This window comes from Nymphalis io, chromosome 13, assembly GCF_905147045.1.
Source record: "Nymphalis io chromosome 13, ilAglIoxx1.1, whole genome shotgun sequence".
Lineage (NCBI taxonomy): Eukaryota > Metazoa > Arthropoda > Insecta > Lepidoptera > Nymphalidae > Nymphalis > Nymphalis io.
Genome location: NC_065900.1, coordinates 7,365,908 through 7,392,583, shown reverse-complemented (window position 1 = coordinate 7,392,583; position 26,676 = coordinate 7,365,908). Strand labels below are relative to the sequence as shown.

At 31.1% G+C, this 26,676-nt stretch overlaps 3 protein-coding genes, 1 long non-coding RNA gene and 1 other non-coding gene across 9 annotated transcripts in view; 3 read left to right on the top strand and 2 right to left on the bottom strand.

Moving 5' to 3' along the window:
- The window catches only part of LOC126772615 (protein unc-80 homolog), a 29,978-nt gene extending 23,365 nt beyond the window's left edge, over positions 1-6,613 (bottom strand). Inside the window, exons 1-10 of the mRNA XM_050492997.1 lie at positions 6,483-6,613; positions 6,202-6,373; positions 5,441-5,467; positions 5,007-5,027; positions 4,605-4,750; positions 4,270-4,435; positions 3,814-4,030; positions 3,238-3,422; positions 1,314-1,474; positions 402-504 (exon numbers count right to left, since the gene is read on the bottom strand). Coding sequence (XP_050348954.1) covers positions 402-504; positions 1,314-1,474; positions 3,238-3,422; positions 3,814-4,030; positions 4,270-4,435; positions 4,605-4,750; positions 5,007-5,027; positions 5,441-5,467; positions 6,202-6,357 — 1,182 coding nt within the window. The 5' untranslated portion in view covers positions 6,358-6,373; positions 6,483-6,613. The remainder of the gene's footprint in view (positions 1-401; positions 505-1,313; positions 1,475-3,237; positions 3,423-3,813; positions 4,031-4,269; positions 4,436-4,604; positions 4,751-5,006; positions 5,028-5,440; positions 5,468-6,201; positions 6,374-6,482) is intronic.
- A 1,560-nt stretch (positions 6,614-8,173) lies between these two features.
- On the top strand, positions 8,174-12,518 carry LOC126772912 (uncharacterized). Of its 4 annotated transcripts, none has more exons than XM_050493514.1 (9): positions 8,174-8,267; positions 9,949-10,059; positions 10,197-10,355; positions 10,465-10,529; positions 10,950-11,315; positions 11,384-11,462; positions 11,596-11,717; positions 11,997-12,155; positions 12,228-12,518. In XM_050493514.1, the coding sequence occupies exons 3-9, from the start codon at positions 10,322-10,324 to the stop codon at positions 12,444-12,446; spliced, it is 1,044 nt and encodes a 347-aa protein (XP_050349471.1). In that variant the 5' UTR covers positions 8,174-8,267; positions 9,949-10,059; positions 10,197-10,321; the 3' UTR covers positions 12,447-12,518. The 4 variants fall into 4 exon arrangements, with proteins under 4 accessions (XP_050349471.1, XP_050349469.1, XP_050349470.1 ...); XM_050493512.1 differs by lacking the exon at positions 8,174-8,267 and adding an exon at positions 9,583-9,709 and having other exon boundaries at positions 12,000-12,155; XM_050493511.1 differs by lacking the exon at positions 8,174-8,267 and adding an exon at positions 9,594-9,709.
- LOC126772915 (uncharacterized) lies at positions 12,148-12,591 on the bottom strand. Its single transcript, XR_007669705.1, has 2 exons — positions 12,511-12,591; positions 12,148-12,363 (listed from the first exon to the last, which is right to left on the bottom strand). It is a non-coding gene; the product is annotated as an uncharacterized LOC126772915 (long non-coding RNA).
- Positions 12,592-12,715: 124 nt separating this feature from the next.
- Positions 12,716-16,914, top strand: LOC126772914 (myosin light chain alkali). Of its 2 annotated transcripts, XM_050493516.1 has the most exons (7): positions 12,716-12,911; positions 13,226-13,253; positions 14,364-14,521; positions 14,746-14,896; positions 15,312-15,398; positions 16,096-16,165; positions 16,536-16,914. In XM_050493516.1, exons 1-6 carry the CDS (start codon positions 12,909-12,911, stop codon positions 16,119-16,121), a joined length of 453 nt encoding a protein of 150 aa, XP_050349473.1. In that variant the 5' UTR covers positions 12,716-12,908; the 3' UTR covers positions 16,122-16,165; positions 16,536-16,914. The 2 variants fall into 2 exon arrangements, with proteins under 2 accessions (XP_050349473.1, XP_050349472.1); XM_050493515.1 differs by lacking the exon at positions 16,096-16,165.
- An 8,452-nt stretch (positions 16,915-25,366) lies between these two features.
- Positions 25,367-25,438, top strand: Trnae-uuc (transfer RNA glutamic acid (anticodon UUC)). Its single transcript has one exon. It is a non-coding gene; the product is annotated as a tRNA-Glu (tRNA).
- Positions 25,439-26,676: the final 1,238 nt, after the last annotated feature.

Below are 26,676 nucleotides of genomic sequence, written 5' to 3'. Positions count from 1 at the left end.
AGTTACAACAAATTGAGTATGTTATATGATGTCAGATTTCATGATAAAACGGTTTTGAAAATTATTAATCTTAAATACATATATACCAACATCAATTTATATATATAAAGATTCACAGGCAGGTATATTAACGTAAATTAAAAATAAAATTGTCATGAAAATCGTAAAATTTTCAACCAAGTCAGTTTATTGTTTGTATATTAAAGTTTTATGTAAGTATTCAAAGTTTGTTTATTTTTATTTTCAAACTACAAAGCTTTAAAAACAAGCATCTAGAAGATTTGTTTAGATTTAATTCTTTTATAAAGTTTTTCTGAAATGTACCAACAATTTGAATTTTCCTTTGTCTTGTATTTTTTAAACCCATCGAAAACGCTAAGAAATTATCAAGTTTTTCTTACATGCTGTATTTGTTTGATACTAGTTCCCTTTTCTGCTGAAGTCGGAGTGCTTTTCATACCGGGCTGGGCTCCGCTATCAGACAGTGAATCCTTATCTGATGAGCTGAAAATGATTATAAAAACCACTTTTTATTGTCATATTTTTATTATCCGATGAAATGGCAAATCCGACCGGAAGAATTCAGGCGCCGGACCTGTGGATGATTGTTTTACGAGTGTAACATTGCAACTTTTGTTTGCTTTTAATCAAATAATTAATATTAAAAAAATTTAAATGTTCTCCGATATTCATATCTTACTCATTTCATACCAATCAAGTGATAATTTTATAATAATTTAATTGTTAACGTGTTTTCTATTTGTTATAAATATTTTGATTTTTAAAATTATTATTTTTTGTTAACTCGAAATTTTGATATATTTTGCAACACCTATAATTTAGGAGACACTTGATTTATATAACGTCATGTTTAAAGACTCAATTGTATTTATTAGTGTACTTCTTGTTGGTGTTGATATAATAAATAAATAAACTGCACTGTAAACACCGATACTGCTACTAAGAATTTTTATGACGGAAAAAGCAATCATATTTTATTGGCCCGATCCGGGCTTGAATCTAGAACTTCGGGGTATCAACGAGGCAGTTATATTTTTTATAATTTTATTGACATAACATAATTATTATTTGTTTTTATCAAGATATGATGCAGATTACTTCTTCATTGACTCGGACTGTGTAACCAAATTTGGTTTGAACTTTTCAATTTCCTATTTAGTATTAATAGTGTGACACTAGTTAATTTATAACGAACTCGATAAATATATCAAGTACTAACGTTGATTTACTTTACACAATAATTTGTTGTGAACAAGACAGTTTTGTGAGTACAAGTAAGTAACGTAATGTACCTCATTTTGGTAATTTGCGGTAGGGGTTTAATTCCTGGTAAAGTGGGCTTCGTAGAGTCTGATCTGCGTACTTGAAATATACTTGGGTCAGCTGCGTACACTGTATAAGCTCCTTTATTTGCACCACTAAAATTTTGTTCTGATGATAGACGATAAATGAACTGTAAATAAATAAAATGCTTAACGATTTGTTTTGTAAAAATCGAATGTATTTAAGTTGCTAATTAAAATAGGTTTTAGAAAATGGATAGAAAGTAACGTTTTGTTTATTTTACGTAGATGTATTATAAAGAATAAATTATAAATCATTAGACTCTGTTTAACTTATATTACTCGGTTTAAAAAATATTTTAAGTAAATATAAATAAATAAAATATCGAGTTCGCGCGTCATGATACATAATAGATTACAGTAACAGCCTGTTAATGTCCCACTGCTGGTCTAAGGCCTCCTCTCCATTTTGAGGAGAAGGTTTGGAGCTTATTCCACCACGCTGCTCCAATGCGGGTTTGTAGAATACACATGTGGTAGAATTTCAATGTAATTAGACACATGCAGGTTTCCTCACGATGTTTTCATTCACCGTCAAGCACGAGATGAATTATAAACACGAATTAAGCACATGAATATTAAGTAGTGCTTGTCCGGGTTGAACCTATGACCATCGGTTAAAATTCACGCGTTCTAGCCACTGGGCCATCTCGGTTTTAATAATAGACATAATAGATACTTATATGATGATTATGCGTTAGCGATATACAGTACTTGTATATTGCTAACGCATCGACGGGCGTTTTCACTACGATCCACGTTCTATATACCACAACAATTTCTTAAGTTATTCCAACGTTCCCTTCATACTTTACTGGCTTAGGACAGAAAAACTACGTTTAATAAAATGATTAAGTAACAAACTATAAAAAAAAATATTATTTATTGCTTTAAAATGGGCCTGGAATACACGATTTTTTTGAGTATGGAGCTTGTACCTATCGCTTTGCACATCAAGTTCCCGAATAAACATTTGGGTCTAAAGTCTAGCGAAATTCGTCGAGTAGCAGGAGACTAAAAATAGTAGACAGGCGCCGTGTGTTTTGCGTGGAAAGCAGAATTCCTTCGATTTACTAGGCAGCAGGGAACATAACTTTCTTACTACAAGAGCGTTTGCGCTGACAGACGTTTCGCCAGTGCAAAGTTATACAGTTAGTTAGATAATATTTATTATCTGTGTTATTACCGTAATTATTCGCGTTTCTTTTTTATTTCCTTTGTGATCTTTAGAAATTGTTATCAATTGAACTAAATTGATAATAGCGATATAAGGAACTTTCGAGTGAGACGTAGTCACATGTAATTTTATGTAGTAATAAATTTTATAATGTTTATTTTTAATCTGTACGTGGCTGGTACTTATAGTACGCTATTATATTTTGTTATGAATTTATATTGGTTTAGCTGAGATGGCCCAGTGGTAAGAACGCGTGAATCTAAGCCGTGGGTTCAAAACCGGGCAAGCACCACTGAATTTTCATGTGCTTAATTTGTGATTATAATTCATCTCGTGCTTTACGGTGAAGAAAAACGTCGCGAGGAAACCTGCATGTGTCTAATTTCACTGAAATTCCACCAACCCACATTGGAGCAGCGTGGTGGAATAAGCTCCCAACCTTCTCCTCAAAAAGAGGAGAGGAGGCCTTTAGCCCAGCAGTGGGACATTGACAGGCGGTTACGGTTATATTGGTGAAAGTTTAATCAATTCAGAGTATTATCTATAATTACAAAATAACATTAAAAATGTTTAGCTGCAAAATTTATTTAAAAACATCCTCTGATTGATAAAGTTTTAATCTTAATGTAATTGGATTAGAATCTGAGAAGACTTTTTTTAAAGGTTGCCAATGATTTCAAAGTCAGTCCATCATACCACATGTTCCTCTTCAGTACTAGAGCTCTCTTCCGGGATAGTCTCTGGGAAAATAGTGTCCTTTGGTGATGAGAGCCACGGTTCTTCTTCAGTGCTGGCTTGTTTTGAAGGAGCTTCTGATTGTGACATTGATATGTTTTGACTAGGAGGGCTCCCATTAACTGCTTCCTCTTTCGAGAATTTTCCTACAAATTAGAAATTTGTGAGCACAGAGTAAAAAAATATATTTAAGCTTTTATTTAATAATGTAAAAAAATTATTCTATAATATAATTTATAATTTGATTATTGTCAAATAAAAATTCAGTATTATCATATTTTATTAAAAATGAAAAAAAATATTTATCAAACATTTTATTTATCAACATATATATATATATATATATATATATATATATATATATATATATATATATATATATTTATTTCGTTATATATAATATATATATATATATATATATATATATATATATTATACGCTATATAATATCATTTTGATTAGGTTTTTATGGTTTAGGTTTTTATGTTTTTAAGGCACATAAAATCTAAAAACCTATTTATATTCTTATATACATACGGCCCATAAAGACATCACCATGTTGGTTTCTTTTCGAGTATTTTCCTCCGAGAGGCTTAGGTTTTGGTTTGACGAGTGTTGTAAAACAAGCAGAATCAGGGTGTCTAAACTCCCACATTGCTTGCCATAACTTTAAGCCATTTTCCAAACGGTAGTTGTTTGTGAAGTCTGACTCTTTCAAGTGATGTGATATAGGAGCAAATAGGAAAACAAACAGCTGAAATAAAAAAAAAATTATTACAAATATTGTTTAAGAGCTTTTTATTTCAAGTACAAAACTACTAATTTTAAAGAGTATTCTAGAATAAAATAGTATTCATAAGAGTTAAAATATATTCATTTTCACAATGAGCAATTTTCAAAATGTTTTTATAATTTATTAAATACCATACAGCATTAAAAAATATTAATTTAATTAATTAAAAAGGTATTATAATTATTTAGTGTTACACATACTGTCATAGTAGGTACAGAGAACAGATAATGAAAGGGATTGGAATAGTATTTTCCATTTTCATAGTCATTGTCTGCGCATTCATCAGAAGCATCAAGTAATATCCAATGGAGGGTATATAGAAGTTTTGTTTCTACATTTCCAAGGGTCTGCATATTGTCTTTTACTCTGAAATTATTAACCAAAACTGTTAATATTTTTAAATATTGTGTATATTAAGGGATATGCTTTCATATTTAACTGTCTATATAATAAAATATTTTTGTATTTTATTGGTTTAAGTTATAGTAAATAGTATATATAAATTTAATATATTATATAATAATATTTTTAGCACCTGTTGTGTAAGAGTCCAGCTAAAGCATGCATCACATGAGGTAATGCAGCTTGTATTAGCCTCCATCGTGGAATTGCTTCTATAGCATCAATGAGGTTATTTGATAGTCCAAAGCGAAGGTTCTGCACTAACACTTTTTCAAATGACTAAAAACATTTTGTTTCAATTAACTTTTGGTTCATGATAGTCTAAATAAAATAACTAAAAGCTATGTTAGAGTCGTTCATTAAAATATTCTCTTGATAAAGCATAGTTTTTACAATTTATATACAGTTTCATATTGGAGGAAGTGATAATAGTCCTTGTTCTCTTCACCTTGGGGGTGTACCGTTTACATATTTGAATTATCGCAAATTATATATAATTACTTGATTATGAAAATATATAAAATGAATGTTTTACCTTACAGGCCTCTTTGAGTTCCTAAGTCAGTATGAAAAGATAAAATTTAAAAGATTAACAATAATAATTAATAACATTTATGTTTTATTATTGTTTACAGAAAAGGTAAACAAAGGGGAATGACAGTATAATTGTCAATGTTACTGTCAAATTTTTGGCATTTTGCGTCAACATTAGAGCTGCCACAACAAAAAATGGATTTTTTTTAAAATGGATGTTATATTTTAGTTAACAAATATAAACAAAATAAAACTTAAAATTCCAAGAAATGTATAAAACTTTTATTTAAAATAATATTAGTGTACTATAATCAGTCAGTCAGTGGGGTACTATAATATTATAGTGAATATGTAAGATTAAATAAATTATTAGGTCTTTAATAAGATATGTCTACGATCTACCTTTAAAATATCATTATTAATCTACAAACTTACATGATGTCCTGGAGCCCGCTGGCAGAACTGCATGTTTACAACAAATGTTCAATTACACATTAAGAAACAGAATATATTTCACATACATTATTATCTCGTAATTTGTTTTAACGTTAATTTAATATATGATAATATCATACGGCGTTTAAGTGCTTATAAAATAAATCAATGGAACTAGAAAACTTTATATTTAGTTAAACTTATTTTTAGAGATAAATTGTGCTTTACTCTCAATAGCTTAATAACCCCTGATATATAAAACTGGTTAATAATTTATAAAAAAGGTGCTTAACAAAGCTAAAATATTCTATACGTATATATAAAATCAGCATGATAACCTTATTGCCTATTGCTACGTAATATTTTTTTAATAAATAATATCAAATTAGATTTTGCTTATTATTTAAAAATATAAGGCGAGCTTCCATAATATTTATAATTATTGATTATATCATAATTATATTTACTTTTGTAGTCGTAATAAGTATTTCGTAATAGGCAAATTGGGAATATAAATACTTACGATTAGTATATTACATAAGGTAATGTTTATAAAAATAATTTATCAAAATATTAACTTAGAAATTGGTTAAATCGACAAAGAATAAACTTTAAAAAATATTTCACGTTCCAAGAGCGTAGGTTTAAAAATATTATTTGTCATTAACCTGCGCACAATTATTAGAATTTATTGAATTAAAATATATGATGTACTATTATATATTTTTTACTAGCTTACTAAACTAATTTGTTTAACAAACCGTGCAAGTAGATTCGTGAACTTTTCCGAATCTCGGGCGCATAAACGGTGTTGTTTGCCTCCATAGAAATAATTGCACCGCAATCGGAACATTGTCGTCATCGATAGAGTCATCCTCAATCACTTCTTTCGCAACTTTCATGTTCAACTGGGCCATAAATGCTCCCGATGATCTATTTTTAATATAAAAATATAATATTGTTAAAATCCTTTAAAAGGAATAATTAATTATTGATATTTCGTTAATTTTTAATAAATAAATACTGATATTTAAGAACTTACCTATAAATAATGTTTTATATCCATTTCAAAATGTAATCAAAGCAAGTAACTTTAATAAATTAAGTGCTAAATTACTCAATAATAAAATAGGTCACATTATTTTATACTTGAGGAACACTTGTTTTCATTTTAGAGGTCGTAATTGTAAAGTAGGTACGTGGTAATGACACGGGACAGAAAAGACTGTCGCGAGTAACCGAAGGGAGGTTCGGTCGAGAGTGAGGCTTTGCGCATTCGCTTCGAGACGAAGACTTAGGGCTTACACAATTCATTGCTTGTAAAATTTTATTATATATTTATAAAAGCTATCCATTATTTCAATTTTTAGTGAAAAATATAATGGATATAATAAAATATGAGTGATAATTTAATATTTCTAACAGAATGAGATATCTTTTATTAGTTTCTGAATGTTTTTATCTAATTATCATAGAATAATGATTACAATTTCTAATATTACGTTATCTTGTCGATAAGTTCGCAATTTCTATATCGTGATAATTTTTATAAAAATTAACGGTGACAACCCTATAAAGATTCCATTGATTTGTGCGCGCAGATAGTCGCGAAACAGCAGCACCGCAGCCTCCCGTTGTCATAGAAACTTACAAAATGGCAGAATGATCTGGGCCAATAAACTTTTTCAACTAATGAACAAATATACTGGTCAATAGTTTTCATAAGAATTGTAATAAGGAATCCCATCAGTGTGGTCACACTTCCTTATATTAACCATTTAGGAGTGGTCGTGTATAATGAGGAAATTACAAAATACGAGTAAAGTACGAAATAATTATATTTCAATGCAATTTATGCATATTTAATTTGATAAAGGCCTCAGATTATAGATGGTTTCTTTAGGCATTTCTGGCATTTATAGAGTTTGACGATAATTAATAGCTCATTTACTACATCGTCCATAATCTTTTTGGCACAAAAAAATCCGTATGCTACTTAAGGTATATTTCCTTAATTGGTCGTAAATAAACAGACTACCCAATAGAATTAACAATGTCGCTTTATGTTCACACAGTGGCAAGCAATTTATAAATAGAGCCTAACAGGGAGTGCCGGCAGTAACGTTTTCTACTTTATAAATTGTTTTCCCTTAACATTATGTACAAGGGACTTTATGTTATCACGCTAATATGATAAAGATGAAAGTAATTGAAACTTCATGTCATAATCATAATGTAATCATATGATGTTTTAAGATTATTTAAGATAAACATGCTTATTTGGTGTTTATGACATTATTTATATTTTAGGAGAAATAATGTAATTAGGTCAACGTAATAAAACTATAACAGATATAGATCTATATAAGATCCTGAAATATCTATAAAAATAAACATAAGCGATCTTTCTTTCATAAGACTCATGTATATTTTTAGAAAAATACAAAATTTATAAGCACTGGGAATACGATTTTCTCGCCAATGACATAAATGTTCTACCATGTAGGTATATATGAACCTATGTACATATGGCGTCTTCCCGAAAGCATTACGTGTGTGTTATTTAAATTGGGTATGATCTAATATGTTTGCAGTTGCAAACGCAGGTGCACTTTTATCGTGCCACATGTCAGATATGATCAGATTTAGGATACGTTTACAGGTAAAATTTTCATACGTGGTTTCCGAGGCACAGTAGTACAAACGCTGCTAGTACTAACTTCTAACTCTGATTTACTACTGAAAATTTCTTAACGGAAAAACTAAATAAGTTATAGTAACTTGAAGTTGAAATCGAACCTAGGATCATGGTATGCGGTCGTCTGAGGTAATTACAAATTACTTAAAGCTAATGTTCTTCCGTGTTTAGTGACGATATACGCAAGGTGGCTGGCAGCGGATGTAGATTAAGAGCTGAAGATCAAGCTCAGTGGCGTGCCATTGGAGAGGCCTATGTCCAGCAGTGGACGACAAAAGGATGATGATGATGAATGTCCTTCCGTAATTTACATATTAATCGGATTAATCGCAAAACAGTTTTTTTTCTATTGCGTGAACCTCGTTCTCTTCTTCGAGTGCCACTCCGACTAACGAAGGCTGGCAGTAAGCTCAGTCAGTCGTTACGATCAGCATGATTAAAAAATAATGTCATAGGTTAAGATTTATTATACCCTTTAGAACGGTGCAGATAGCAAGTTAGTGGCAACTTTAAAATGTCCTTAGTATATGTCATTGACCATAATGAATAAATAAATTTTGATGAAACTAATATTTTATCCTTTTAAAAATAAATTTATCTGTGTGATAAATCGTATTCGTAAGTAAAGTGTAGTAGGCAATTACCAAATTAAATTAAATTTTAAAGCCCATAAACATTTTTTGTAAATTTTTTTTCGATTAAATGATAATAAAGTTTATTAAGAAATGTATACAAGACGCTGTAGTAGGTAGGTACGTTCCTATACCGTGTATAGTTTGGCTAAGAAAACACAAACATTTATGTTTTAACTGTGACGGAATACATTAGTATTGAATTGAGTTAATTATTATTCAGTAAAGTATTATAGAATCTTATCTTCTTTGTTAAATTTTATTAGGTGTGGTGGAGGATGTCCTCTTCGGAAACCCGTAGTCAAAATGGCATAATTTAACAAATCAGTCAGATGAAAACTTCATCCCATTTTTTTAAGTTAAGCTGTCACACTCTTCTACCCAACGCATACTTATAAACTAATATTATACATAGATTTTTCACAGTACAATCGAGAAACTGGCTAAAATAGTTCGAGGCTAAAGAATACTATAGCGATTGGCTGGGCGGTACAGAAATAGCGACGGTGTTTTTGAATGAATAATGCTCTTTATGAAAACTTCGTCCCGGTGATTAGTTACGTAGAAAATAATTAAATTTTACAGAATTGTTGTACAAAATCGGAAACGAATGTTTTACATTAGAACTTTTACACCTTGCTTATTATGTTATTGAATTTTTTTATTGAATTTTTCTATATTAAATAATTTGCTATGAAAAATACAGATAAAATTCAGCATTCATTGTCTTAACTTTTCTTTGACAAATAATATCAGTCAATCTCCTTTCAGTTATATGTATTTATAATAAAAAAAACATATTACAAATAAATAAATATTATTCTTTATGTGAGTCTGGCCGAAATATAACTTTTATTTTTTTTTGTGTCATTTTATAATTATAATTTAATGTATCAATCACAAATATCACAAAGCTGTGAAAAATGACAAATGAAGACGGTTCGTTGTATTGGCTTAGTTTTAATTATAGATTTTAAGAAAGACAAATAACAAGTTTTTTATTGTTAGATATTAATATTTTTGCTCCGTTCATTATTTTCTATAAATAGATTTTCTTCGTCTTTCGAGATACTGGGGCACACGATATCCAAAAATATCATATAAATGAACCGAAATAATTGATTAAGTTGTTATATTTAGTTTAAAATATAGGTAATACTAAAATGTATTTTTTTTAGATTATGGAGATCCATCTAGCGATACTGGATTAGCTGATTTTCTAGCTGTCCACCTCGTTAGCCAAGTCTTAGAAGAGGCCTGTATTATAGTAAATAATGCTAGAGATTCTGGTTAGTGCCCAATTGATTTTGCATAATAGATATGGGTTGGGTTTTATGTATTTACCCCCCCCCCCCCCGTTCTGTATTATTCTCGTTTGTAATTTTTTGTGACAAAACTTCTTACGTAGTACCAAAAATCATTTCAGGTCATCCATGGAGATACATATCAAGTCTAAAAAAAATACGGAACTATCGATGGGATGAGATTAACAATGATGAATTGACTTTTGTTGTTTCAAAGGATGATAGTCAGTACGAGAATCAAGAGAATATGGTCGTTACATCAACACCTCAAAAAATAGAAAGTATGTATTCCATAAACATGGAAGTATTAGATTTAGGTACATACAGTAAGTAGTACATTTTGGTACATAGAATTAATCAATCAAAATATAACTCATCATCATTTGACAGATAATATCGCAAAATCTAGAAACGAAGTTAGTTTTATGGGTCAAGGTGATGAAGAGTTGGAAGTGGTGAGTAAAATGATATTATCTTATACGTTGGCTAATATCCAACTAAAGTGTTGTTTCTTAAATATCTATAGTTCTTTTCTTTAAATGGTTAAACAAATCTTCAACTTATATTACAACCAGATCAGTTGAAAGTTAGAAATTATATTTTTCGATATTTTTGTCGATTTTACTATTAATCGTAGGACAGATTGATGCTTCTTTCAAATAAATGTACATTAAAAGCTTATAATTTACCTACAAGCTTATAATTACCTTTTTTAAAAATTATATAATTTTATCAACTAAATATTAATTGTTATAAATTATATAACTAACTGTTTTTTTCGTCCAATATATATAATCAGTTCTTTGACCCTGTTTAAAAAATGCAAACCTTAATAGTTTTCAAGGGTCTGTCATAATTTAAAAGAGTATTTTTAGAGAGGACCTTACGAATTGCGGAAGTCTACTTCAATGTTTATAAACCATTTATTTGACATGAGTGATGTTGAGCATGTAATTATTACCGATGGACCAAATATGATAGAAAATAGAAATACCAGATCTGAAGAATTATTAACAGAAACAAATAAAAATAATTTAGAAGGCAAACAACAAAGTATCCAACTTCAAGCGAATGCTTACGAAGTGAAGAGCGAAGAAAATTACTCGAGTTACTCATTTTTAAGCGATGCTCTTTTTACCGATAACCCTAAAGATTTTGATTTTTTTAAATGTGATAATGATAAAACTAAGGAAAACAAACTATTGGACGATGTTCAAAATTCTACAATTAAAGAATTGACGGTACTATTTTATTATTATATTTTATACTTTATACAATTCGACACTTTTTAATTTGGTTATATTTACAGCGTAATCTAAACGAAACTATAGAAAAAATGGATAACAATGATCTTGAAATGTACGAAAATGCATTTTTAACCATGAATCGTAAGTGTAATGTATAATTAAAGTAATATTATTATAACTAATATTTTGTTATTTAAAGACTTTTTTAATTTTATAGAATTAATGTAATCTAAAAAAATTAAAAATAAAATCAAGTAGCTGAATATTTTTTTAGGTGATTATGATCAAAATTCGGAAGAAGACGAGCCTGTCTTACAAGATCCGAAGGTAGCTTCTTTGGAGGAAGTAGATTTAATAACTATCAGCAATTCTAACGATAACGTAATTAAACATGAGGTATTAATATAACTTATTTTACTGTTACTAATATACATTTATAATTAAAAAAGATCTATAAAAATATTATTTATTTATCGATGAATTTGTTAAGCCTTCTTAGCCATTGGAGTATTTTTGTAAATTGAACGTGAAACACAATGTGCACACAAAATACCTAAATATTTATATTTCAGAATTATATTATTTGTGAAATATGCATCGGTTATAGTTCCGTCACATTCTTTATTATATCTGATGTTGATATATTTTAGCGTTACGATTTTTTTTTATTTTAAGGAGACAGCAAAGGAGTTAAATGCTGTATCTGGAGTATCCAATACTGGTACTAGTTCTCGAAAGAGTAATATTATGCGTCGTTGCCGGAATCAGGGAGTAAAACTTTTATCTTGCTTAAGGGGATGGTTATGGCGAAAGAAACTGTTTGGAAAACGCAAAGTACCAAATATAATTTTCGTTTTATTAACCATAGTTTTTACAATCAAACATTATAATTGTAAAATATTCCAGGAACCTCGTGGCTGCGGTTCGATTCGAGGGCTATATCCTCTATCGCCTGATGCCCGTCGTCGAGCGGCTAGTCTTCTTGATCACCGAAATTTAAGCACACCATCCCCTCCAAGATCAGTTGTGTGGAAGTTTAACACTGTCAACGAAGCTCTTGTTCATTCTTCTCATTGGAAAGATTTTGAATTTAAGATGAATCTCAATGAAAACGATGAATTTTGATTTAATTGATAACGATAGTTGATATTTATTACAAAATATTAATTATTAATAATAAAAAATATACTTATATGAGTTTGACTTATCATTTGTCATCAGTGTCACACCTTTTTTGCCGTAACTGCATTGGTGTACGGACACCTTCGATTCCTGACGTATATATTTGATGTACATTAGATCGAAATAGCGTAAATGTAGATTTACAATAGGAGTAAATAGGTATTGAGAAAAGCTTCACGTCTCTTTCTCACTTAGTAGCCCGTGTAGTGTATGAAGATGCCGTCGGCACGGTTCAACTCCGCTGAAAATAGAACGGTTGCGGATTCCTGGGCTAAATCTCAAATATCCAAACGAGAGCGCCATCTGAGTCAGTTAAAACAGTCCGGCGAAAAGTTGCCGAGCCCCACTTCTTGTCTGAACGTCTGCCAGTGAAGACCGGGAGGGAACCAACTAACACCACACAAAATGGTGAGTTATAACTAAAAGAAGTGACATTGTGACAAGGAGTTCAGTGCTGTTGAAAATGGAATGATAATATATCAAGTGCTATATACTATTCGCGTTTACGCTATGTGCTCAATTCCGCAGACCGGAAGCCTCATGTTTCAGCACAAAAAATAAGCCAGTGATGTGCTAAATAACAGTGGAAAATATAAGTTCCTTATGTACGACCACATATAATAATTATTTAGTGTCGTGATGTAATAATATACAATACCTTAACACTACCCTACATCATGCTTATGAAATAAAAGTAACAAAATGTTTTTGGTAATTTTCAGAGCGACCTCAGCAAGAACGACGTTGAAAGTGAGTACTTTAAATATTTTTCAATAATATCTCACCAAACTTACAAAAAAAAAACCTGATAACTATCCTTTAACATTTATTAGTTAACAATATAATGCCACCGTGTGCTCAATGTTTTGTAATGTTTTTTTTTAGAAAAAACATAATCGTAAATCTAAGTATAGAACGGTTCTCATAAAAGGTTCGCGTTGCTATGAGATATCGGCAGCAGTAGTGCGGCCACTATGCGCGAGCGTTGCGTTCCAAATTTAACTCTTGCGTCATGTGATCCAACTTTCCGCCCGCCCAAACAGAGAAACTGCGCTCGAATTTCACCGAAATCGCCATACTTATATTTCTTAATGATTTGAAAGTTTTATGATTGAATCTATATTTATACAATTCATTATTTAATTGTTAATAGATTACGAAATGTAGATTTCATTGGAGTTTTCAACTTTAATTATTGAGTCGTCAATATCAAGGTCAAATAATTTAGCGGCGCTTTCAAATTATAATATTTCAGAATTATAATGAATGCTTTCTTAGTTTATAATTTAAATTATTTTGAATCTTACTTAAAAGCTTCTAATTAAAAATGAATCGTTGGATGGAAAGGAATGTTTTAGAAGTATTGGTATTTGAATAAACTACAATTGAGTTATAATTAGACTGTGACTAATGGGTCCACACTGAACAAATTTGAACATATGGACGCAAAGGTACGACTACCGTGGTTCGCCCACGTCCGCCCACTATGACATCTGAACCATGGCGTTTTAAAATATTTAACATACTTTCAAATTTTATTTATCTTGTATACTAAAATTTTATAAAAAAAATGACGAACATTGATGCACAAATGTTAAATTAGATTCTTTCTCCGATATTACAACAATAGAGACGGTATAATACTATTATTTAGTATATACGTACATATAATTACTTAGTAGGGAAACAATACAACCATTTGTACGGTTTTTTTTTATTGCTTATATAATAATAAAGTAACTTATTTATGTTATTATAACATCTAACCAGACTATTGTAACATCTAATTGAACAAATCTAAATCTTTTTGAAAATGTTTTCATGAAAAAAATATCGTAATAGTTCATTGTTATTAATCAGGGGCATCTTTCGCCTTCTCCATCTACGACTTCGATGGCAGCGGCAAAGTCGATGCCTTCAATCTTGGCGACATCTTGAGGGCACTCAACTCTAACCCCACATTGGCTACCATTGAAAAGCTCGGAGGCACCAAGAAGAAGGGCGAAAAAATGCTTTCGGTATTATTTTCATAAGAATCATAAATATATCTATAGATAAATCCGTTTAATTATATTAAACTTTTTCATTTCACCTAAATATAATATTTAATTTTCAAGAAATATATTTATATTTAATATCTGTTGAACGGTAACATTTGTTTAAATTTGAAAAAAAAGAAAAAAATAGTAACTCAAAATAAAGGTACAGTATTTATGTGTGTTTCTATTCTATACTTTCGTAGCTCGAAGAGTTCCTTCCCATCTACAGCCAATGCAAGAAAGACAAAGACCAGGGCTGCTATGAGGACTTCTTGGAATGTCTGAAGCTGTACGACAAGAACGAAAATGGCCTTATGCTTGGCGCTGAACTCACACACACGCTTCTTGCACTAGGTAAAATATAGGAGTATTTTGACTTATAGATGAAATTATAGACATGTATTTAATTTTGGTTTTTGATGGAAGTTCATCAAGTAATTCTTTTAAATTTTATTATTTTAAATTATAATAAACATTATGATATATTTTTTCACAAGGTTAATTTTTTTTATTATCTAAATGGAATTAAAGAATGTTTTATATATAATTTGGGTATTTGCCAGAGCACATATGAACGTTTTAATTGACTAAATTTAGATAATTTAAAAGTGGAGCACCGGTTCGATTCATTTCCTGCATTGAAAATATGGACGATTTGCATAGCATATAATGCGTCCAATATAGGATCTACGTATCTACCTATACATCAATTATTACACTTCTCTACCTATTATTTTGGCTGATATTGAAATTTAATTTCTATAAATAGGCGAGAAGCTTGAGGATAGTGAAGTAGCAGAAATCACAAAGGACTGCATGGACCCTGAAGATGATGACGGCATGATCCCATACGCATGTAAGTATCAGTTAGCTAATTGTTTATTAGCCATTGTTTATCGATTTGAGATGGTTTTGCTTTATCACAACAGTGACAATACATCTTACACATATATCTAGATAGATAATACATTTCCTGCGATATTTTTAATTGTACTAAGTTAGACTAAATCTTGTAAATAAAAGATAATTAAATGAAAAAAAGTGCCATAAAAAGCCTGTCATCGATTGATATATATTTAACTAAGTTTTTTTTGCATTGATATTATAAGTACGTTTAATACTTGTTGTTACATAAGACATAATATACTTATACAATTACCGCTCAACTTATCTTGACCCCATTATAGCGATTGTTGTGGTAGTGGTTGGTTTTTACATTGTTTTTTATTAATTATAATTGTATTTAAAAATAATTGTAGACTATATTTCAGAATAAGCATGAACCTAAATTAAAAACATTTTTAATTATCTTTGTAGTAAAATGTACTTATGGAAAGTATTACTAGAATTTAACCCCATAATTATCATATTATATAAAGTAGTAATTTATGATTACACGTTGAAAAGGTCAACATATGAAATAAATACCTTCTTAAATAATCATAATCCTATAAACGCCGATGGACATCGAAAAGACAGGTCTCGGTAGTCTCCTTAATGAATTTGTGTTTGTGTTCGTCTGTGTGAACCCTTGTCTGACTTATTGTTTACAGCATTCCTGAAGAAGGTGATGGCGTAGAGGACCGCAATTAACGTCATATCTTTAGCTATAAGATCAAGATCGTAAGTTACATATCGTAGCGGTGCTGGGGCAAAAATATCTCGCTTCTTGTGCAAAAATGCTTAAATATTTTTCTATTTATATTAATTTTACTTAAAGCTCTTTATTTTCAGCAAATCTTTTATGTGCTATTGTGTCAATGTTTTAAATCTAAAGTGATGTTCATTACCTATTTTTCTATCTAAATGCTTCTCTTTATATGATACTGTCTCTAACTTTTTCTGTAACGTGATCTTCGTATACTAAAAACTTCTAAAAATAGCGGTTACATTATGTTAAAACATAATAAATTATATTTTGTTTTGTTATCATACATAATATAGCTGTTTTAAAATTTAAGCAGTGCTTCATTTTTTTTTTTTTATTTTACAGCTTTCCTCAAGAAACTAGTTGCGGGTTGGCAGGGCTCTCAAGCAAAGGCGGCAGCGCCGGCGGCAGCGGAGGCGGCGCCCGCAGAGGGTTAAGCTCCCGGACCCGTTAAACCGCGGCCGCCGAGCCTGCCCCGACTACATCAAAATCGCATCTCCGTACTCAACATCTTCATTACGGAATACCCCTTTTTTACGATACAACAATTTAATACATTTTGTACAATCTGTCAATGACTCTACGTAATAAACTAAGATTAAAAAGAGTACTGTAAATGCACGTTGTACGTGTTTTAAATTTTATTATTATTATTTATAAGTACGTTTATAATGACAAAACACAAAAACCGTAAGTAATTTTGTAATAAACTATTAAAACGATACTTCTTGTGTTATGTTCGTCAATCTAGAATAAATTGAAAAGATATGTAAGGACTAAAATATACTTAATTCTTTGAATTATTCTCTAGATTTTTGTTAATTGATCAGAAATATAGTAATCAGCCCATATTAAGTTATTAAATATATAAAGTTAACACAAGAATAACATGATTATCGATCGTGTATTAATTTTCCTTTTCGGTGGTAGAAGTTTTTTATTATGGTAACGATTTTCATTATATGATTAATTCAAGTTTAACATCGATAAGGATATTACATTTTGATGTATTCTTAGCTTGAGTTACAAGGGCTAACATTAGGAAATCCCCTACATTAAGAAATATAGTAATCCCTTTCTTACCGAGATTTAAGTACTGTTAATTAATCGCATTTTCAAGGTGGGGACGCGATCCTTAAGTTACATTATAGTTAAAAACTTATTACTAATGTTTGCTAACTAAAAACAAAGAAACTTCTTGCCAGCTTCTTTAACCTAAATAGTTTTTATAATAAATAATATATTCATAAGCAGAATCCCACACATGAAACAGTCGTAGAGGTCCCGTAAATTGATACTAAAATGAAAACACTACGACAATCGAGTAAGAAACATTATGTAAATGGAGATGTGTACCATACATTTGGCAAATGCGGATGAATCAAAAATTGCTTTATTAAGAGTCTACATGCAGTGCTCTATTTAAGATGGGGCTTCCGTTTTTTAACACTTATTTTAATCTCCTTCAAGCATGGTGGACGTTGACGTAACTTCTAATAATCAATAAAACGTAGTGAGTAAATACTGCTAATGTATCACCAGTCTGCATTTTCAATTCACTTACAGTTACAGTACTGGTTATAAATAAGTCATATACAAAAATACATTACTTAAACGACTAAAGAAGAAAAACGATGTGTACACCTTGCACGCTCACAATCTATACTAATACTTCGCTGTTTGCGAAGTCGTAACATAAAAGGGTGGATAGCTCATAAGCGTTTGCCTTTGTTTACTACAAAAAAAAAAACTAGCGATGCATATTTTTAAAGAATTACTAATATTCCTATTTACCCCTCCAATTAAGCGTACAGCTTGTGTTAGGAGTGGAGATGACAGTAGCCTCAAGGGTAAGTCAGGTTCGAACGTGTGACTATTACATCGCTAAGCGTCTAGTAAGTCATTGTGCTATTGACGCTTTATTATTCAATTCGTACTCTACGGTTAATGAAAACCCCTTGGTTAAACCTGCAAGTCAAGATTAAATTCTGCATCTTGTAACAATTATGCCCCTTTGGAACATACGTTTATGTTTTGACCGGAATATAACACTATCGTTAATTTACTTGTATATTAACTGTGAGAGTATTTCTACATGTGTCACATAAAAGTAATTAGATATTATAATTAAATTAGCCAGTATAAGCTTATAATATTGGATTAAAGTAATACTCTTAGTTGAAAGAGTTAATATTATATACCAATGTCTATTTCAGCTTCCATGAGCCTGAAATATTTTTGGAGCCAAGGCAAAAATCGTGACGTTCTCGAACGCTGACAACCTACCAAAGCATTTGACAATAATTCATAAAGAAATAATATATTACGTTGGATTTCTCACTCTTTATTATACCTTTACTCACCCTATATGCTAGGCGCTTTAATGAAACAATTTTTTTAAACTTACTATGAATTGGGCGCCCCTTAAAAACTTACCCTTGCGTTGCAGGGCTGAGTACGTTGAAAGTATAAACTTAAATAACAAAAGCGAGAAGCTTGTAAAACATATTAAATATACCGTATATATATTCGTTTCTCCTTTATGTTACATTTACATACAAACATTTTGTGCCAGAATAAAATAGGACATAAGAAGGATTAGGTGTTTAATCAGCGGAAGCGTTTGCAACGGTACACTGGATTATTTGTCTCAGAATTTCTTTCTTTGTATTCAGAGACGTATGAGTTTGGATAACAGATTTGACGATTCGTCTCCACCATTTTTTATATAAGATATTCCTTGCTTTACAAAAATGTTTTAGCTTTCGACTTAGAATGTCGTTTGTTACACCTATACTTAGGCAACGGTTACAAAATTAAATCGGCTTATATCAAAATGAAGAAACGTTGCAATGTTTTTTTTAAAATAATGATAAATATAATGATCTCCTCCTGACTGACTTTAAACAAGGTGGCCATTTTCAGTGGACACTGAGAACAAATTGCGCGGGACAAATTATATCATATTGTAGTGCCTAACTGTGTGAGCAAGCACATGTGCACTTTCTATTCTTTCACTATCATAATGCGACGTGAACGCAAATCCGACATGACCGGTGCGTTCAGACGTACGACCAATGATTTTAAGTGATTTCCAGGGGCAAGCATTAAGGGGCATACAAGCATTGCCAATTTCCAAACCCGGCCCAACCTGGGATTAAACGCAGTTCGAGTTCTGCGACTTTATAAGCTAGCCACTAGAACAACGAGGCAGTTAAAAAGAATAGAATGCAAGTAAAGATTAATTAAATATGAAATATTAACTATTAAAATAAGAAAAAACGGCATGGAAAGCGGCTTTTCAAATAAACTTCGCTTATTTATAAAATTTGTAGTTAAGTTAAGATTATCCACTACATATAAATTCATTTAAATATAAAAATAAACATACGTATAAATACTATATATACTTATTATTTATGATTTATATTTATATTGAATGATATATATAATCCACATAAAATTAATCGTTTATGATTATTAGGTATATATCTATAACGAATGAAAAAGTTAAAAGAGTAACTACTGAGTTTCTTATCGATTCTTCTGCACACTAAATTTAATCTTGTTAAAATACAAATTTAAATTTAGTACATCTCACACCTTCGATTTGCCGACGATATCGTCATCATAGCAGAGTCGCTGGAACAACTCACCGAAATGCTGCGTAGCCTAGGCGAGTCTTCCCGGTGTGTCGGTCTCGGTATAAACTTGGACAAGACCAAGGTCATGTTCAATAGGCATGTCGTGCCGGGACCGATATACGTCGAGGGGAAACCTCTCGAAATTGTTAGTGAATAGGACAGATAATACAAGTCGGTAGGAACAACTTCGAGAAGGAAGCCGATCGAAGAATTCGCTTGGGATGGGCAGCATTTGGCAACCTTCGTCAAGTCCTCAAGTCGTCTATACCGCAATGTTTGAAGACGAAAGTCTTCAACCAATGCGTCTTACCTGCCATGACATACGGTGCCGAAACGTGGACACTAACTGCGGGACTAGTCCACAAATTCAAAGTCGCTCAGCGTGCTATGGAGCGAGCTATGCACGGAGTATCTTTGAAGGATAAGATTAGAAATGAGATTATCCGGAAAAGAACCGGAGTCACCGACATAGCTTGCAAAATTAGCAGGCTAAAGTGGCAGTGGGCTGGTATGTCGTAGGACCGATGGCCGTTGGAGCAGACGAGTTCTAGAGTGGAGACCGCGAATCGGCAAGCGCAGCGTAGGGCGCCCTCCAGCCAGGTGGACCGACGACCTTATGAAGGTGGCGGGCACCAACTGGATGCGTAAGGCGGAGGACAGGGAGCTTTGGCGCACCTTGGGAGAGGCCTATGTTCAGCAATGGACGATTGGCTGTTGATTGATTGATTGATTGAAATTTAGTCAAAATTGCTTATAAAAGCTAACGCTAAGCTCCTTCAGAAACGGTTGGTATTCTCCATCTTTCTTTATGGCTCGGAATCCTGGACAATTCGCTCACTGGAGAGGAAGAAAATCAAGGGGTTCGAGATGTGGTGCTGGCGAAGAATTCTGCGCATACCGTGGACGGCCAAGAGAGCCAATGTCTCGATCCTGCAACAACTGCAGATAAAAACGAGACTGAAGTATTTGCTATCAGCGTGTCCTTCGTTATTTCGGTCATAAAGCGCGAAGGCAGCTTGACAGCCTAGACAAGCTGATGGTGCTTGGCAAAGTAGAGGGGAAAAGACCAAGTGGCCGCTGCCTCACACGGTGGTCGGACCAAGTTACCAACCTCACTGGTCTCCAAGTGACCACAGCCCTGAGGAAAGCTGAGGACAGGACGCGCTGGAGAAAATTCGCAGAGATCGTGACCCAGACGCTAGATCAGAGTGGACATGACCTTCAGCAATGAAGCAAACGACCGAGAAGCAGCTCCTTTGATTTTAATTAGAGGGATGGCGTTTACGTCTCCTTCCTTCATAGTAACTATTTCTAACATTTAAATTAAAACTATAACTTTTTCACTTACATAAGAATTATGTAGTTCATGAGGGTGGTTAAGATGTTAGACAAGGATGTAGGCGTGTGGAATGAGGTGCTCGTAAGTAATCATGATATCAAACAGCTTTGTATCAATATAAATCTTGTTTGAGATAAGATAACAGTTTATAAGTGAAAATAATCCGAGTATGGTGTAATTTTAATGATAAAATTAGTGTAGGTGTAAGATAAAATTCAACAATGATTGGAGATGTATAATTACTCGAAATCGAAATAAGGAATAATGAAATTAAATTAAGAGAAAAACACAATTCTAATAACATAAGGCCTATTTGATGTTGGCTTACTAGACTTTCATAAATGGATTACGATTTTAGATACGTTTATGATAGATTACTTTTTGTCACTTTTCGACCTCTTTACATTTCTTGCGTACATTTTTCACAAAAACATTTCTAGCCACATTATCTTTCACAATACATTTTGAATAACATAGCCTTCGGCAAAGGGGACTTTATGCACAAAATTAACTACGACTAGTTTAATTTAATTCGAAAAAAAAACTGATTGAAAGAGGGCTAGTGGTGCCCTTTTATTTATTTAAAAGTTACTGAAAATCCAATTTCGAACTAAATACTCTCGTTATACGTAGAAAATGGCGCGGAAAATATTTGTCGGCATCAATAGCGTGATCGGGTGCGCTCGGTTTCATTCGGATACATTTTCGAAGAGAGAAGCTGTAATATAGTGTGTCCATATTCAGTGTATGTTGAAAATCCGGGGAAATTTAAACGTTCTTAGAATTATATAATTCTCCGCTTATTAGCTTTTGTCTAGTTATGCCAAGAGTTGTTGTATTTTATGAACCATTTAATTACCAATTAATTTTATTTTCTTAATACTAACAATTTGCTCTCGTCAATCCCTTAATTAAAAAAAATACATATATGACGTGTCATATACATAAATGACATATATATAAATAGATAGAAGATATATAAATAGAAGTTATATATAAATATACATTTTAAAAAAAACTTTTTTAACCCATGCGGGAACTATTAAAAACAAACTGGCAACACCGCTACGTTTTCCGCCTCCGAATTAATTCTCAAGCGTAGTAGTTGCTCGACGGCGCAGTATTCAAATCCTGTCCGCGAGTGAGTGTCTCGCAGTTCGAAGCCGTGTTTATAAGTGAGTGATTACAGTGATAACGTGATTACCGGTTTATATAAAATAAAAGTAAGTTGAAATTTATTTGAGAACAGTTAAAAACACAAAATAGATAAAGAAATACGTATAATACGTAAGCGATTACAGATATGAGAGTAACAACATAAGACTTGGCATTAAACATAATGTGAATTTGTCGTAGCGTTGATTTTGTTACCTAAAATAAACAGTGATTTTTAGTGCCTTGATTGTGAATATGTGATTAAATTATATTATACATTTGAAGAACAAATAATCTTAAAAGTTAAGTTTCTATCTTTGACAGAAACATTGATTTTTTTTAAATATTTAACAACAAAAATGCTCATTAAGAACATAAATTGTTAAACGATAATTTATTTTCAGGTGATTTCAAACTTAAAATATGGCGGAGGTGAATAATTCCCAGGCTGTTGAAAGATGCGTAGAAAAACATAACACAGGTATTTTAGTTTATCAATACTACAATTACTACGATTACTTAATATGAGAATATGATATACCTACCGGTTTTTGTAATTAAATGGATGATTAGACAAATACATTATAATGGTAATTTTAATATAATATCGTTGAGACTAAATGTTAAAATTTTATTTTAAAATTATCGTAAATTAAATGTATATAATACTCTTATTTGCATGCTTTGAGTGCTTTGCCTAGCAAAGCGTATATTACTCTTCTTTGAGGAGGCTGGCGGAGAGATTGTTTGGTGCGAAACCGATTGTTTTCATTTACATTTCCAAAAAAATGGGATCAAACATTGAATGTGATTTTATGAAATAAATATAGCTATTTTATTTATTTATTAACGGCCTTACTTTCTTCTTTAAAATGTCAAATCAATAATGACAGTGAGAGCAAAATCATTATTTAAGGAACGAACAGCCGCTAAGCAACGTTTATGTAAGTAAGGCCGTTAGTCTTTATTGCACATAATATAAAAAATACAAGAGAAGGTGAACTAAACTAAATGTACCTATGCAAAGGCGGTCTTGTCACTTACAGTGATTTATATTGATTCTTTGACATAAACAACCATAATAGTTTATATGCAATAGTTTAGGATTGCCTACATCCGTTAAAAAAAACTTCCCGACTATAGAAATAGAACTATAGATTTTCGTGTCTATATATACTCCTGTCGCAGCCGATTTTGTACGAAGCAATGTAACAAATATTTTTTTAGGAACATAAAATATTACTTATTTTATTTTATCCAATTCTATAAGGACTTCAACTTATTTGTTAAATTATTAAACTTTTCTAGACAATTTTGGCTTATTTACATGTCACTTTTTAGGATGTTTGACGATGAGTCAAATCTTGCAACTGAGTTTTGAGCCTGTTCCACTCAAACGATTTACCTGAAATTTTGTTTACACTTGGTTCTGATGACAGTATAATCTAGTTTTATTATATTTCGGACTTATTATTTATTATGTATTCGTGTCGTACGAGAGGTTGCACATTTTCTTCATATTAGTTATAAAATGTTAGTACTTATTATGTACATTCTTTATATATCAATTCTATTTTAATATTTTTTATCGTTATATTTCAAAATAAGGACTACGTTATCTTTTCGTTCTTATTTTCTATCGTGATTGTACGGCACCCTCTTGAGTACGATCCGCGTTTGACCGTTTTTTTTTTATATCTTAAGATGCATTTTGTTTAAGTTACATTTGAAAAACATACAAGAACTAAAATTATAATATGTAAGTAAGCAAACATATCAGTAGAAATGTTTTAGGAAACTCGTTGTATTTTCGAATGAACCTATTTGTTTTACAAAATTTCATTAAAGCAACTAATAACTAAATGTATAATTTTTGAAATGTTATTGGTTTCATATGAAAATTACAAATTAAATTAGTAGAAATGCCTCCCAGTATACAAATTCAATACAAATTTTTATATCTTTATAACTTCAAAAATCTTTTTATTTTATAAATAGTATGCGAGGAAATGTTTTTTTTAATGACATATCGAAACAAGTCATATTAGTAATAAACAGTACGCAATCTCTAATTGACTGCATGTAAAAATAAATATCTAGGTATACATGTAAAAAACTCACTGCGAGTACCGCTGCGCCTGTGTAAAGTTAAAAAATAATAATTAATGCGTTTTAAAGGCGATGCTAATCCCAAAAACGTGTCTAAAAGACCATATTATTATTTGTCTTGGTGTGCTAAAAATAATGACACTGAACGGGTCGATTGGATGAAGTTGAATATTGAGTGTGCCGCCCTCATTAAACTCAAAATATCGCAAAATCCTATCTTAGCTTGCATCTTCGTTACATAACAAGAGTTTCTTTCACAATTCAAGCCTTTATATGTTTATGCTTAAGCTATGCATTGTTAATCAGTCAGTCACATTGAGGTTTAACAACTTATATAATATATACGGACTTTCAGGACATGGTTTTTTTTTTATAAATGAATATTTTAACTATTATTTTTATGACAAATTTTAAGTATAATTTTGACACTATATACTTATAATAATAGGAAATTTTATTATAAATTAATAATATTTAATATTTGCATATTAAAATAAAGTGTAATAATTATAGTAGCATGAAGCACATCAAGTTTAGAAATTTTTAGGATCGTTATTTGTTAAGCTGTATCAACCCCAGTCTCACCCTATAGAACCACTAAAGAAGTACTCAAGTATTTCCTCGTACGTGACAGTATATACGTAAGTTAAAGCTTTATGCGCACTAAAAATTTCAATTGTGTACATAAAACAACATATTTTTAAATAGTAAAGTTACATTACGAAATTTACATGTTTGAATGCTAATAAATCAATAATTCTTTATATGGAAAGAGTATACGGAAATATTTGCAATGCTTATGAGTCAAACAAAACACGCCAACTTGCCTACAAATTATTTCAAGTTCTACTTAGCGATGGCTTATTTTAAAAATGAATAGTTACATACTACTTTTATTTATGATTACAATTTTCGATTAGCAATGTATCTCCCGTATGGTCTAGTGGCTAGGATACCTGGCTTTCACCCAGGAGGCTCGGGTTCGATTCCCGGTACGGGAATTTTTTTTAAATATATTTTTTAACTTTTAATATTGTATATAAATAATATCTTTTATTATATATTTTTTTCTTAAATCTATAAATATTCATTAAAGTAAAATAAAATTTCAATGGCACTTCTTCAAAAGTCGCGTGGGGGCATTGACCAATTAGCTTTATGGAGACAAATGTCTTTAACTGCAATTAGTTAAGTTACCAAGAACTCTTATATCAGGGTTAACAGGAATGCCCTAGTTTATAAAAGTATAAATTTATCTCTCAGGGCGTTTCCATTTTAAACGAATTGTACTATTCTATTATCACCGACGTCTTATACTTAAGTATTTTTAATAAGTAATATAACATAAGTAGTTGGTTGTTTGTGGTTGAAGACATTCTAAGCTCTTATGAATCAAAATATATTTTTTTCAATATAATATAGAAGCATTTGCTTAATGAATGTCAAATATCTGCCTCTGGTCCGGAAAAAAATGGATTCCTCAGACCTCATTTAAGAGTATACTTCCTTTTTGGTCCCATTTAAATTTAATGAAAAAATACCGCCAAGGGTGAAAAAATAGCGACTTTTTTTAAGGGCTCGTATTTTATTTGAAATCGGTTTTGGTTTTGTAAACAATATAATTATTATCGTGAAAATTGTATTAATACATAATATTAAATGGTTATCTAGATAATATGAATGAAAAATTCTTGAATATTCTCCAGGATTTATAGAAGCAATCATTATCAGCCTATCGTATCTAGAAATATAGATATTTAATCTTTTTGTGAAATGCAATTGAAGAAAACGAAATAAATGTGTCGATATATTTAATTCTGTGTCATATAATTATATGACGCCAGGATTTAGCAATAGGTTACGGTGACCGTGCTAGTGCTACTACAAATAGATCACTCGCAGGTGGTAGTTCTAAGAATAAACTACCTACATTTAAATAAGAGGCTCCCTTTTCAAAATAAATTTTATTTTTTTGCTTATGAAAACATGGTGAAAATACTTACAATAATGCAGTATAAAAGTATGCATAACTCAAATAGCTGTGCTATCGAGATATGTATATCTTATATTTACAAGACACCGAAGTGATATGATAACGGTCAATGTTAAATTATTATAGATCGAATTTTCAACAAGCTATATGAGTAAGATAACTTGTAGTTATCTTCATCGCAAAGTAATCTGATCACCTTTTTTGGGAGTTTAGCATGTGCTTAATATGGATACTTATTTTTTAATT

Coding starts and splice junctions, on each gene's coding strand:
- LOC126772912 (XM_050493511.1), top strand. Junction 10,530..10,949: donor GTGATGAAGAGTTGGAAGTG/GTGAGTAAAATG, acceptor GAGTATTTTTAG/AGAGGACCTTACGAATTGCG. Junction 11,316..11,383: donor CTACAATTAAAGAATTGACG/GTACTATTTTAT, acceptor TTATATTTACAG/CGTAATCTAAACGAAACTAT.
- LOC126772914 (XM_050493515.1), top strand. Junction 13,254..14,363: donor CAGCAAGAACGACGTTGAAA/GTGAGTACTTTA, acceptor GTTATTAATCAG/GGGCATCTTTCGCCTTCTCC. Junction 14,897..15,311: donor ACACACGCTTCTTGCACTAG/GTAAAATATAGG, acceptor TTCTATAAATAG/GCGAGAAGCTTGAGGATAGT.